This window comes from Hyperolius riggenbachi, chromosome 1 (genome assembly GCF_040937935.1).
Source record: "Hyperolius riggenbachi isolate aHypRig1 chromosome 1, aHypRig1.pri, whole genome shotgun sequence".
In the NCBI taxonomy this organism is placed as follows: Eukaryota; Metazoa; Chordata; class Amphibia; order Anura; family Hyperoliidae; genus Hyperolius; species Hyperolius riggenbachi.
In genome coordinates this window covers 477,369,816-477,383,730 of record NC_090646.1, presented here as the reverse complement: position 1 = coordinate 477,383,730, position 13,915 = coordinate 477,369,816, and the positions used below count along the sequence as shown (strand labels likewise).

General features: G+C 41.6%; 1 protein-coding gene across 4 annotated transcripts in view; it reads left to right on the top strand.

The window, feature by feature from the left end:
• Positions 1-13,915, top strand: part of RPGRIP1 (RPGR interacting protein 1) — a 64,913-nt gene that overhangs the window by 27,529 nt on the left and 23,469 nt on the right. For all 4 annotated transcript variants that reach the window (XM_068241478.1, XM_068241467.1, XM_068241495.1 and 1 more), the window contains 7 exons: positions 214-663; positions 3,148-3,287; positions 3,390-3,738; positions 5,562-5,722; positions 7,709-7,933; positions 8,429-8,552; positions 9,891-9,985. In XM_068241478.1, the coding sequence (XP_068097579.1) occupies positions 214-663; positions 3,148-3,287; positions 3,390-3,738; positions 5,562-5,722; positions 7,709-7,933; positions 8,429-8,552; positions 9,891-9,985 (1,544 nt within the window). The remainder of the gene's footprint in view (positions 1-213; positions 664-3,147; positions 3,288-3,389; positions 3,739-5,561; positions 5,723-7,708; positions 7,934-8,428; positions 8,553-9,890; positions 9,986-13,915) is intronic.

The window sequence follows — 13,915 nt, the reverse complement described above, 5'->3', positions numbered from 1 at the left end:
CCTTGCATCCCTGATGTTTAACTCTTTCAGGCAGAGAAAGAAAAAAAATGGAACACAGCATAGTTACTTGTGTGCTTGGCACTGTACATACACATGTCTATCTCATCATGTCACCTCATGCATTATTTAAATGTTCAATCATTTGAAAAGATCTAAAGATCTCATAAATATTTTTGGTGCTTGATTCACATGTATGTTCTTTTTCCCTTTCAGCTCAACTCAGGGATGTTGCATATGGTACATTTCCTTACCGACTAAGAACTGAAGACTTGTCCTCTCCTGAAGCCAGTGTCTCTCCACCTCCCATGTTACAGCGTGGAGAAACTCTGTTTGAGGTCCATATTGGTGGGATCTGCTTTTCCCCGAATGGCATAAGGGTTGTAGATGACCCTCAACCTGTTACTTTCTGTATCTATTCCCTGTATGACTTTGAGACACATGCTACCCCTGTTGTGTCTGGAATCAGTCCACAGTATAACTTTACCTCTCGCTATGCAGTAACTCCTGATCCTGAATTTCTGCGCTATCTGAGGGTTGGGGTGCTGACTGTGGAGCTTTATCAAGTCATAGGTGGGGAGCACCATGAGCTGGGACGGGGGCGAATGAGGCTGGACACAACTCTGCAAAGTACAGACAGGTTTCACAGCACCATCATTATGACTGGTAAATATTCATAAAAGGAGTACACTGCTTTATGGCTGGTTATTGTGATCAATACTTTTGCATAATACAAAGCAGGGTTATCCAGCATCCTGTATGGTAAGAAACGCAGTTTGTGTGACAAACTAGGGGCCAATATGGTTGGTTTATTGAAACATCCGTTTTTGCTGCATCTTTAACAGTTAACAAATAATATTGTACTAAAACAGACCATTGAACTTACTTCCTAAGCTATATTCTCACCTACCAAGGATCTACAGGATCTCCATCGCCCAGGGGATTGGGTTCTGATCCCCACAGGGTGGCAGAGCACACACAACGCTGTACATTAGCGCCATCAGCCTGTGGTTGGTGGTGCATATGTTGCTATGTGAGGGGCGGAGAGACAATGAGAATGTGTGATGGAGCAGTGAAAATAATGGCGTGGTGTGGTGCTTGGCGTCAGATGTCAGACCAGGATGGGTATGGGCATTAAGTTTAAATATACCTTCAAGACTGCCATTTCATAATGATAGCATCCTTTTGCTAAAATACAGATAGATGATTATATGACCTAAATCCTGTCTTTTCAACAGCAAAAATAACCCCCTATAAATTATAAGCAGTCCTCAAAAAGGACACCTAAGGCAACCAACCGCCTTCTTCTTTACCCAAAGATCAGGCCAACATTATATTCCCCTTACTTGCTTCCCTAGCAACCAGTGCACTAGCAACCCTTCATATTGTCTGCAGGAAATAAAAAGGCTTTCCTTTACTAACTGAGTAACCAAGCAGCTTAGGGTGACCCAAACTACTAGGTCTGGTGCTTTTGCACTGACTGGGTAATGCCACCATGGAGCTGTTTTCTTATTCTACCTAAACATCACCATATTAATGGTTTAACAGCTGGGGATTACAGGAGGAACATGGGACTGGCCAACAGCACATCTTCTCTGCATATTCTAAATGTATAGTAAGAAAAGCAAGTCAGTAGAGGCTAACATAGAGGTATAAACAGAGTCCCCACACAGATCGTGGTGATCCAGAACCAGGGCCAGATTTACCATAAGGCACTGTAGACATGTGCCTACAGGTGCCTGATGATGGAAAGGTGGCCCACTCCCCTCCCCTAGTGCCTCCATCCCTCCTTCCATATGCAGAGTCCTGATGAGATGGTAAATAAGAGATTACTCAACCTGCTTTGGGCATTCAACTGACGAGATCTCCTTTCAGTCAGGGGCACCTCTAGTTACCTAATACTTGGGGACACCTCTAGATACTTAATATTGAGGTTCTTCTAGTTACCTAATACTTGGGGGCACCTTTAGATACTTAATATTAAGGTTCCTTTAGCTATTTAATACTTGGGGGCAACTCTAGCTACTTAATGTGAGGGTTCCTCTGGCTACCTAATACTAAGGGGCACCTGTAGCTACCTATGATGGGCAAGGGAAGTAAGGAAGAAGTGACAGCTGGGTGTGGTTCCGCCGGGGGTTTGTAGATTCCTAGAGGGCAAAGTCTAGGGTGCCAGGACATCTGTGCCTATAGGCTCCTTTGAGGTAGATCCAGGCCTGTCCAGAACCTATAGGAGACTATAAAGGGCTAAAAATACAGAAAAGCCCTCTTACTTAAAAAACAATGCTAAATATAAATCCAGGGGCATAAAGAAATGATTTGCATATTCGGTGAGACATGGGGAACCGCACTTGCTCACATAAAGCTGAATTATTGCAAATACCTTCTGTTAATTATGGTAAGATGGAAAAGTTATATTTAGCAAAGAGATATAAAGAGATACTGTATATTATTAGCTGCAAAATGTTTATACCATTATAGTAACCGAGAACCTCATAAAGGGCTGATTTCTCTATATTGGTGTATTTACCATCTGACTACATTATGACATGCTGCATTATAGATGATGCATGGATGTGTCCTAATTTCTCCCTACCACTGTGCATCTATCAGAAACAGCAATGATACATTGGCACTTATTCAGCTCCCATTTTCTCCTAAGTTTTCTCCTAGGAGATCATTTTTCATCTTCCATTAAAAAAACAACCTTTTTTTTTTAGCATTCAGCAAATGACAGAAGTACCAACTAGTTGGTAAAAAAAGTACTGTCAAAATAATTCAGAGAATTTTCTGGCTTGCTGGTGGCCTAAAAGGCATTTTATTGTTAATTTGTGAAAATGTCGCCTAGGACAAGTGATCTGCAAACTTGGCACTCCAGCTGTTAAGGAACCACAAGTCCCACAATGCATTTGCCTTTATGAATCATGACTGTGGCTGTCAGATTCCTGTAATGCATTGTGGGACTTGTGGTTCCTTAACAGCTGGAGAGCCAAGTTTGCAGATCACTGACCTAGGAGAAAACCTGAATTGAATAAGGGCCATTATGTTACAAGATGACAAGAGCAACTTACAATTAAATTGCTGCCCAAACCAGAATGAGAGAAATATAAGTTATGTGATTATGAGCATAATAGGCCTTATTTCCCCCCTTAGATGCCACCGGAGAGAATATAGGAGAACTGGACTACTGGCTGCGACTGCATGGACCGCTGTCTCATGCTCAGTGCCTGCAAAGGCAGAGGAGTAAAGCAAAGGTTTACTTTTCCACTCCCAGACACCATGCACCAGAAAAGGTGGGAAATAATAAGAGATAGGTTCAAGTAATAATAGTAATAACTGCAGAAATAGATTGGATAATCACTGCCTAAAGATAACAGATGACTTTTGTTTTCCAGGCTCAGGCATCACAATTAAACAATGGAAACCAGAATGCATTGATCATTCACATCTGGGGTTGTAGAAGTTTAAAAGCAAGCACACTCGGGCATCAGCCCAGCCCATATATAGTTTATCATTTCTATCACTATCCAGACCACAGCAGCAGCATCATCCCCTGTAGCAACAACCCCCAGTTTGGAGATGAAGCTGTCTACCCTGTACGCTTAACTCTTGACCTGGAACGGTATCTGCAGAGAGAATACCTCCATGTTTATGTGTTTGATGATGAGGAGACACAGCCAGGAGGCTACCTGGGCAAGGCAGAGGTGCGTCTACAGAGCCTGGCACAGGGGAACACTATTCAAGGTAAGAAATGAATGGAAGAAGTAGTATCTGAATATTATTTACCAGGAAATCCATGATTCTCAAAGCACTCCCATGCTGCACTAAAACCACCACCCACAACTGCACTGCCCTCACTAAGCCACAGCCGCACTAAGATCCCGACCACAACTGCCCTGCTCATTGGAGTGTCCATGCATACTTAAAGAGAACCTGAACTGAAAATAAAAAGTCAAAATAACCATACACAGGTCATACTTACCTCCTGTGTAGTCTACTCCTCAATCTCTTTCTCCTCTCCTGCGTCCCATTTGTCCACAGTGATCAATGCATTTCTCTGTCCTCCATTTTAAAAATGGCCATTACCCCCTAACAGCTTCCTGGTCAGCACACTGGTAAACTGTAATATCGACCACCTGAGCCATAGGAAAACATGGACATTACCTTGCACATTCAGTTGTAACTGACAGCAACTGGTATATTTTAGTTCTGGCAAAATATTGTCAGAACTGGAAGGAATCACTGTAAGAAGAAAATGGTGAGCTTCTGAGAGGAACTGATGGAGAGGTTAGTATGTAATATTCATTTGCAGTTATGTCATGTGTTTATTTTTAATAATTTTTCACGCTTCAGGTTCCCTTTAAAGAGAAACTCCGACCAAGAATTGAACGTTATCCCAATCAGTAGCTGATACCCTCTTTTACATGAGAAATCTTTTCCTTTTCACAAACAGACCATCAGGGGGCGCTGTATGGCTGATATTGTGGTGAAACCCCTCCCACAAAGAAATTCTGAGTACGTACTCTTGGCAGTTTCCTGTCTCTGAACCTTGCTGTATTGTGGGAAATAACTGTTTACAGCTGTTTCCAACTGACAAAACAGCAAGCAGCAGCTACATCACTTACCAGCAGTAAAAATGTCACCATGTGATAAATGTCAGAATATAAATCAGGGATTTAAAATATTTTACAATGGGCAAACACTGACTAAATCATTTATACATAATTATTGTAAAAATGAAGCACTATTTTATTACATTATTTTCACTGGAGTTCCTCTTTAAAGAGAAACTCCGACCAAAAATTGAACTTTATCCCAATCAGTAGCTGAAAACCCCTTTTACATGAGCAATCTATTCCTTTTCACAAACAGACCATCAGGGGGCGCTGTATGACTGATATTGTGGTGAAACCCCTCCCACAAGTAACCCCTCCCACAAGAAAAGTTTAAACTTTTGGCAGTTACCTGTCTGTGAACCTTGTTGCATTGTGGAAAATAGCTGTTTACAGCTGTTTCCAACTGCCAAAAACCATGCAGCAGCTACATCACCTGCCAACAGTAAAATGTTCACTGGAGTTCCTCTTTAAGTATGCATGGATGTACCTGCAGGCATGCATGGATGTACCTGCAGCTTGCACACACCACAACCGCAGACCACAACTGCGTTGTCCACACTAAGCCACTGCATCCGGGTCTGTGCATATTTACAATGTTCAGTTAGTATATAGGATCTGCCGTAGAGTACCTGCAGCTGCACACACACAGCACAACCGCTGCCCTAAACCGCCGCTCACATTAAGCCACCGCCCACAGCTGCACACACTAAAACCACCGCACTAAGCAACCACCCACACTAAGTTACCACTCACAACTGCACCGCCCACACAAAGCTGCCATCCACAGGTGTGCCTGGGCCTATGCATATTCACAACCTTCATTTAGTATATAGGATCTGCTTTGCGGCATAGCCAAAAGAAAATAAGACATTTCACTGATATTTGAAATCTTTAACTAGAATACAGTTGTGTATGCTGCTTTTATTTTCTTATAATTTTTATTTTTCTAAGGTGATTTTGCTCTCATAAATCCAAGCGGTAAATGTGCCGGGTCTGTGCAGATAAGCTTGGAATGGAAATTTCCTTACCATTCTCCAGGGAAGAGTCTCTGGGAGGCGGTCACTAGTGGTGATCTCATTCAGAGAAAGGTACAAGAGGCGTCCGTGTTACAGGTAAGAGTCATTGCATTAGGCATGTTTTCCACTGATTACATTTAGGGCCTTTTTCCACTCCATGCGCTTTGAGCCAATTTCAGGAGCAAATACAATTTGCCAAATGCAAGGATGCTGCCAGGATAACTGAAATGGTTCTGCGCCTTTTCCACAAATGTTTCACCCAATGCTATTGCTAAGTCAGCTGTGTTTTTGGTGCGTTTGGTTTTGCTCTGAGCAGGTGAATAGTTCTCACCAATATTTGATGTGAAGCATCGCTTCCAGGCACATCTTACGGTGAATTGTATATTGGGAAAAAGAACTTGCTGGGCAATTAAATTGCCCAAGTGAGTTCTTTACCACCTAGAATTGAATCAGGCGATGCAACCATGGGATGTCACCTCATGTTAGAACTCACTAGAGTATCGCTGGCAAGTTCAGGAATTGAATAGGGCCCAATATGTGGAATGCCAACCTCTCTAGTAGAGCCAAAAGTGCAATTCTCTTCACCAATGCCACATAAACATTTCCAAAAAGAGACTAAAGGTTATATCCTGTTATACTTCCTGAGTTTTCTCCAAAGATATTTTCAGACCTTACCAATAAAATACATTTTAAGCTCCCATCCAGCAAGAAATTACTGTATATACTCACATATAAGCCTAATTTTTCAGCATAGAAAAGGTGCTGAAAAGTTACCCCCTCGGCTTATGTGCGAATTAGTGGAGCAGTATGGATGGTGGAGCAGGTTTTGTTACTGGCAGAGGAGTGTAAGGACCGTGCACTAGTGATCCTGCTCTTGCCAGATGGCTCCCTGCTGTGTCCATGCCCCGCATCCCCTGCAACACGGGGTGCAGAGTGCGCTGCTCAAGACTACCTGTGTCTTCTGGCTTGTGGAGCGGAGCGTGGAAGCAACGTGTCAGCAGTGAATTGATTGTGGATTCTTCCTGTGTGGCAATTGCTCATATCTCAAATCTCATATCTCTGATGCCATCTAGTGGCATCTTTAGACACAGCTGTATCATCATTGGTGCACATCTGGTTATGGGGAGAGAGGATGACTTGTACGGGGGGCAGATATGGCTACTGTGGAGGGGGCTATACTGGGTAGGGGGCTTAATATGCGAGTCAATCACTTTTTCCTGGTTTCTGAGGGAAAAGTGGGTACCCCGGCTTATACGCGGGTCGGCTTATATGCTAGTATATATGGTACTCAAAATAAGTTTGATATAACTTTTTTACCTAATTTTTTTATTGGAATTTGAAAAATGAAGTTTTGCTGAAATGTTATTTTTACATAAGATGAAAATGTATCTTTAGGGAGAAAACTCGGGAGAAAAGTTAATCAAAATGAATAAGATTACCATTTTTCCAATCCAAACACCATAAAATCAATGTTCCATACAATCAGCACTCATAATTTAGGGTCCACAAAGAACTGTATAACCAAAAGAATAGTCGAAAAAATATTTTTAAACTAAGATTGGTAGTCGAAACCATAATGAATGGAACCAAGATGCCACTTAGCGAGTGAGAAAAATGTGATCCGTTACAACGCAGTGACAGTACTGTGAACAGCCCCATAGAACTGTATGGGCAATGAGTTGACATGCAGAATTATTCTGCAAAACAACTGAGCACTGTTAACTAGCCCTTACTATAACTCTTTCACTATCGGTCTCTATATTTTCCCCCAAAGTAAATCCTTCATTGTATCATACACCACAAAAAGGAGTTGGAGTTTAATGTTTCTGAAATATTTAATGAGAATCCTAAGAATTAAAAATTTGTTTTATCTAATGTCTCCCCAGCCTCAGCAAGGCTCTTGTTCCTGCATAGTCTTTGTTTTTGGAAGTCTGTACCAATAATTCTGTCATAACAGAGCTAATGTTCCTATCACTGAGTACATATATTCCTACCATGTTCCTTTTATTCCTACATCCACATGTACAGGTGAATGCACTTGTTATTGTTAACATTAATGACCAAAATGCTATTATTTTGCAGCACCAATTTTTGGGTAAACAATTGTCTAAAGATGCTCAGAAGGCTCATTTGAGCAGATCCAGACCAACCAAGTCTCGTAAGTCTGAAGAAGAACTACACAGAGATGTTGGCTCTAACAAAAGAGGGAGAACAGATGGTCATGTGACAGATGTACATATGCAAGGCAGAAGACATGACGTCATTTCATCCAATCATCACAGTGATGATGTGGACATGACTGTGGAGGTGGGTGAATGGAAGGTTGATGATTGATACACCTATAAGGTCACCCATAGAGATAAGGAATTGCATGTCAGATTTGTCACCGATTCCTCAGATAAATGATCTATCATCGATCCATTTTTATTTCAAAATTCCTATTGGCTTTCCAATCATTTTTCTGTTGTATATCGGCTTGAAAATGAATTGAAAGGACATACACATGGAACGATAGTCAGTATGTCAATCAATATTTTTCAGCATGCCCAATCTGCTTCCGATTGAGAAATAGATCAATTTTGAGCTTGGGATTAGTCACTGGCATCTGTAGGCCGTACATTTTTCCCCAGATTCAAATCCTTTTCTCTATCGTAAATAGAATCTGAATTGCAATAAGATGTTTATGTTCCACAGTTTGGTAACTGCATCTACTGTATGTCCACTCTTGCACATTGTATGAAGGTTGAGACTTTTTAGCGACCATCATTTCATGTCCAAAGTTTGGTATTTGTTTTGCTTTAGGATATTGAAACAGAACAAGAAGATTTACAAGAAAGAGAAACTGAGCAACAGCTATATGAAGAAATCAATGAGCCAGACCATGATGCTACCTTTATCCAATCTGAAAAACCTCCTGAAGAAATTGGTAAAGTGGCACAACCTAATTTCCAATATCAATTTATCTTAATTTACAAAAAAATTTGAACAATCTATTAAGAGTGTTTCAGGTCATATCATCTACACTGCATTTTATGGGATTAAACTTTTTAATTGTAATTTCTCCATGACAACCTGTTCTACTGGTACCTTTGAGAACACAAAAAGTTGAAAATGTTGTAAACCATCTGCTAACCAATTGCAGCTGGTCAATAAACTGGCTTGAATAGGAATACACTGTTAGATTGAGGCCCCTTTTACACCTGCAGGGGTGTGTTGCATTACCGTATTTTACCGCAAGGGGACGCAAAAGCAATGAAAGTCTATGGAGACTTTCACACCTATTGCAGTCCATTGAAGTGCGCCGGAAGTATCCCATCCAACACAAGGGCTGCAGTGTGCATTACTGCAAGCGCCGCGCTTAATGCACAGAGCAGGGAGTAATGTAAGTCTATGGGCAATGCAGCAAGTGTAAACAGCGGAGCGTGTGTGTGTAGCGGTGTGCATGTCCAGACTGGCAGGAATCCCAGTGATGTACTTCCTGCTCAGCAGAATAAATTGGTGTAAAACCGGCCTTCGTCAGTACAGTAGATGTTTATATAAAGAAGAGAAGAATCAGTAAGAGACAATATAAAGAGGATGAAAGGTATGAGATAGATGAGGAGAGGAAAGAAAACCGTTATACCAACCTTAATGAGACTCTTTAATAAGAAAATAAACGAGAAGATATTTCACATCCCGGAAAGAAGTAATGCTCTACCCATGCCAAATTTAGGAAATGATTTACTTCAGCAATCATGATTTCTTTAATCATCCTCCAGGCTAACATGGTTTCACTTTGTGGGGTAGTGACAGTCAAGGAGATGCCAAAAATACTAGCCTCCATGCAAGTTGACTTTGGCTGTGGCTGGAAAGTGTACTGATTAAGGGCTCTGCCTTTGACATGGGAGACCAGGGTTCGAATCCTGACTAGGTCAAGTACCTATTCAGTAAGGAGTTCAAGGCAAGACTCCCTAACACTGCAGGGTGGCCTCTTGAGCGCGTCCCAGTGGCTGCAGCTCTTGAGCGCTTTGAGTCCGACAGGAGAAAAGCGCTATATAAGTGTTCCGATTATTTAAATTGTATGCAGGTTGGAATTGGGCCAGTGATTTGCACGCAAGGATATCAATGGTCATCTCTATTGAAGGGGCTTGCTACTATGTGCTTACCAACAAAATAAATGAAACTTTCTCAGGCTGATGTTCGTTCGTGTTAGCTATATAATTTATTTATTTGTGTATTATATTTATAAAGCGCCAACATATGAATGTATCTGTATGTCAATTAGGTAAGGATAACGTGAGTGAATCAAAGATCCCGTGCACTGATGATGATGAAGATGATGTGGTTATAGTGTCAAAACCTCTATTCCCATACAAGTTGGTGAGTGTATGAAACGCTGTGTTCAGTCATTGTTACTGGGCAAGCTGACAGCTGTAGCATATAACCGAGTTATCAGTCAGAAAGGATATTATGAATAAAGTTATAATAGATATCTTGGCTATTTTTTTGTGGAGGAAATACTTTTGAATTTTAGCACACAGTGAGCAAATGTGACCCACTTAAAGGGACTCCGAGCTCTAAATAAAAACAAAATTGGTACTCACTCGGGAGGTCCCACAGCGTCCATCTGGCTCTTCTCCCAGGGCCTGGCCAGAAATGGCTCCCCGGCAGCTCCCAGCGACACTGGGCCAGAGTGTCAGGCTCCTTCTTCCTGAAACATCACATCTGTCGTCACCACGCTGGCCACCTCGCGTCATCACGACGGCCGACGTGACAGTACTGCGCATGTGCGATCGATTAAACCGCGCATGCGCAGTACTGTCACGCTGGCCGCCATGATGACGCAAGGCAGCCTGCGTTGTGACGACAGACGTGACGTTTCATGAATAAGGAGCCCAACACTCGGGCCCAGTGTCGCCGGGAGCCACCGGGGTGCCATTTCTGGCCAGGCCCTGGGAGAAGAGCCAGATGGAAGCCGTGGGACCTCCCGACCTACGGTGGGCTGCAGAAAGCCCCAGGTGAGTACCAATTTCGTTTTTAAGTTTAAGTCTCTACGACTTAATTGTGGCTGAGACCAACCGTTATGCCACACAATACGCAACCGCCAATCCAAGCTACCATGCCCATCCTTTTCGGTGGAAACCACTCCAAGTTTCCAAATGTAACATTTTTTGGGGCCTTCTCCTTTACATGGGTCTAGTCAAAAAGAATGTATTGTGGTCTTATTGGTCTACGCACCCAATACATCACATGCCCATGTTCTCTGCTGCCATGTCCAGGTCACGATTTGAGAACACCCTGCGCTTCCTGCACTTCAGTGCCAATACAACCTGTCATCTAAGAGGCCACCCTGCTTATGACCGGTTCCACAAAATTCGGCCCCTCATAGAACACCTGTCATCAAAATTTGCAGATGCTTATACCCCTGAACAGTCATTTTGAGGCATTTGGTTTCCAGACTACTCCTCACGGTTTTGGGGCCCTAAAATGCAAGGGCAGTATAGGAACCCCACAAGTGACCCCATTTTAGAAAGAAGACACCCCAAGGTATTCCGTTAGGTGTATAAAGAGTTCATAGAAGATTTTATTTTTTGTCATAAGGTAGTGGAAAATGACACTTTGAGAAAAAAAACAATCAATTTCCGCTAACTTGCACCATAGTTTGTAAACGCTATAACTTTTACCCAAACAAAAAAAAATCCAATAAGTGTCTATTTATTGATCAAAGACATGTAGCACAATACATTTAGACAAAAATGTATACATAAATTTTACTTTATTTGAAAAATGTCAGCACAGAAAGTTAAAAAAATTCTTTTTTTTGACAAAATTCATGTCTTTTTTTAAGAATATAATAAAAACTAAAAATCACAACAGCAATCAAATAGCACCAAAAGAAAGCTGTATTAGTGACAAGAAAAGGAGGTAAAATTCATTTAGCTAGTAGGTTGTATGGCCGAGCAATAAACCGTTAAACCTGCAGGGGTCTGAATGGAAAAAAAGTGTCTGGTCCTTAACCACTTAAGGACCGCAGTCTTTTCACCCCTTAAGGACCAGAGCCTTTTTTCCATTCAGACCACTGCAGCTTAAATGGTTTATTGCTCAGTCATACAAGCTACCATCTAAATGAATTTTACCTCCTTTTCTTGTCACTAATACAGCTTTCTTTTGGTGCTATTTGATTGCTGCTGCGATTTTTACTTTTTATTCTATTCATCAAAAAAGACATGAATTTTGGCAAAAAAATGATTTTTTTAACTTTCTGTGCTGACATTTTTCAAATAAAGTAAAATTTCTGTATACATGCAGCGCGAAAAATGTGGACAAACATGTTTTTGATTTTAAAAAAACCATTCAGTGTATATTTATTGGTTTGGGTAAAAGTTATAGCGTTTACAAACTATGGTGCAAAAAGTGAATTTTCCCATTTTGAAGCATCTCTCTCATTTCTGAGCACCTGTCAGGTTTCATGAGGTGCTAGCATTCCAGGATAGTATAAATACCCCCCAAATGACCCCATTTTGGAAAGAAGACACCCCAAAGTATTCACGAAGAGGCATGGTGAGTTCATAGAAGATTTTATCTTTTGTCACAAGTTAGTGGAAAATGACACTTTGTGACAAAAAAAATAAATAAAAAAAAGTTTCCATTTCTGCTAACTGGTGACAAAAAAAAATGAAATCTGCCACGGACTCACCATGCCCCTCTCTGAATACCTTGAAGTGTCTAGTTTCCAAAATGGAGTCATTTGTGGGTTGTGTTTACTGTCCTGGCATTTTGGGAAGTGCTAAATTGTAAGCACCCCTGTAAAGCCTAAAGGTGCTCATAGGACTTTGGGCCCCTTAGCGCACCTAGGCTGCAAAAGAAATGTCACACATGTGGTATCGCCTTACTCAGGAGAAATAGTATAATGTGTTTTGGGGTGTATTTTTACACATACCCATGATGGGTGGGAGAAATATCTCTGTAAATGAGATTTCTTTTGATTTTTTTACACACAATTGTCCATTTACAGAGATATTTCTCCCACCCAGCATGGGTATGTGTAAAAATACACCCCAAAACACATTATACTACTTCTCCTGAGTACGGCGATACCACATGTGTGACACTTTTTTGCACCCTAACTGCGCTAAGGGGCCCAAAGTCCTATGAGTACCTTTAGGATTTCACAGGTCATTTTGAGGCATTTATTTTCTAGACTACTCCTCACGGTTTAGGGCCCCTAAAATGCCAGGACAGTATAGGAACCCTACAAGTGACCCCATTTTAGAAAGAAGACACCCCAAGGTATTCCGTTAGTAGTATGGGGAGTTCATAGAAGATTTCATTTTTTTTTCACAAGTTAGCGGAAATTGATTTTTATTGTTTTTTTAACAAAGTGTCATTTTCCACTAACTTGTGACAAAAAAAAAAATCTTCTATGAATTCCCCATACACCTAATTGAATACCTTGGGGTGTCTTCTTTCTAAAATGGGGTTACTTGTGGGGTTCCTATAATGCCCTGGTGTCACAGGAGCCCTCAGTGGCTGACCGCACTTAGCCTTCTAAACGGTGCCAGCGCACAGATCGTGCGAACTCTGGTCGCAGTCAATGCGCAGGAACCGTTAAGAATTAGCCGCAGACAACTCCGAAGGGAGCCTGTGAGACACGGGTAATTACAACGTCACCTACTGGTTCAGAGTAAACTGCCACCACCGCGGTTACTATGGGACCGTGGGGCCCACTAACTGACTGACTAATCCTGCGAATAAAACGGTTAAACACACGATATTCTGTCTAGCCAACAACAAACAAACAGTAGCGTATCTTCAGAGACCCGGGATCATTTCTGTGTGTGCTGATAAGCAGGGTAGCGGAAAGTGAATGACTTGGAGAAAGTCGTTTATTCACGCAATATAAATAATTAATATATACAGACAATTATTAAAAATCACAATTATTAAGACAGTAATAGCCAGTATGAAAAATAAAAGAAGGGAGAAAAATACTTATGGTTTGTGGAAATATGTCCTTTTGTGGGAAAATCGTCAAAGTTCAAGCAAAACGGTTTCAAGTTCTTAGAGTTCTTTGTTGCAGAGTAAAGTTCAGCAAGATTTAGAATCCAAACAAAATGGAGGATGTCCTTTGTTTTAGCTCTGGCAATATGGCCACCACTTGTTCCTCATAGTGGCCATGGGTCCTGAAGATGGTAAAGGGAGGAACTTCTTCCCAGGCAGCTCATTCACTTTTAATGGAGCTGAGCTCAGAGGCGGGCTTCCAGAGTCGGCCCCCCAGGCCGGACTATGGTAATCACATCTGGGCAGGGG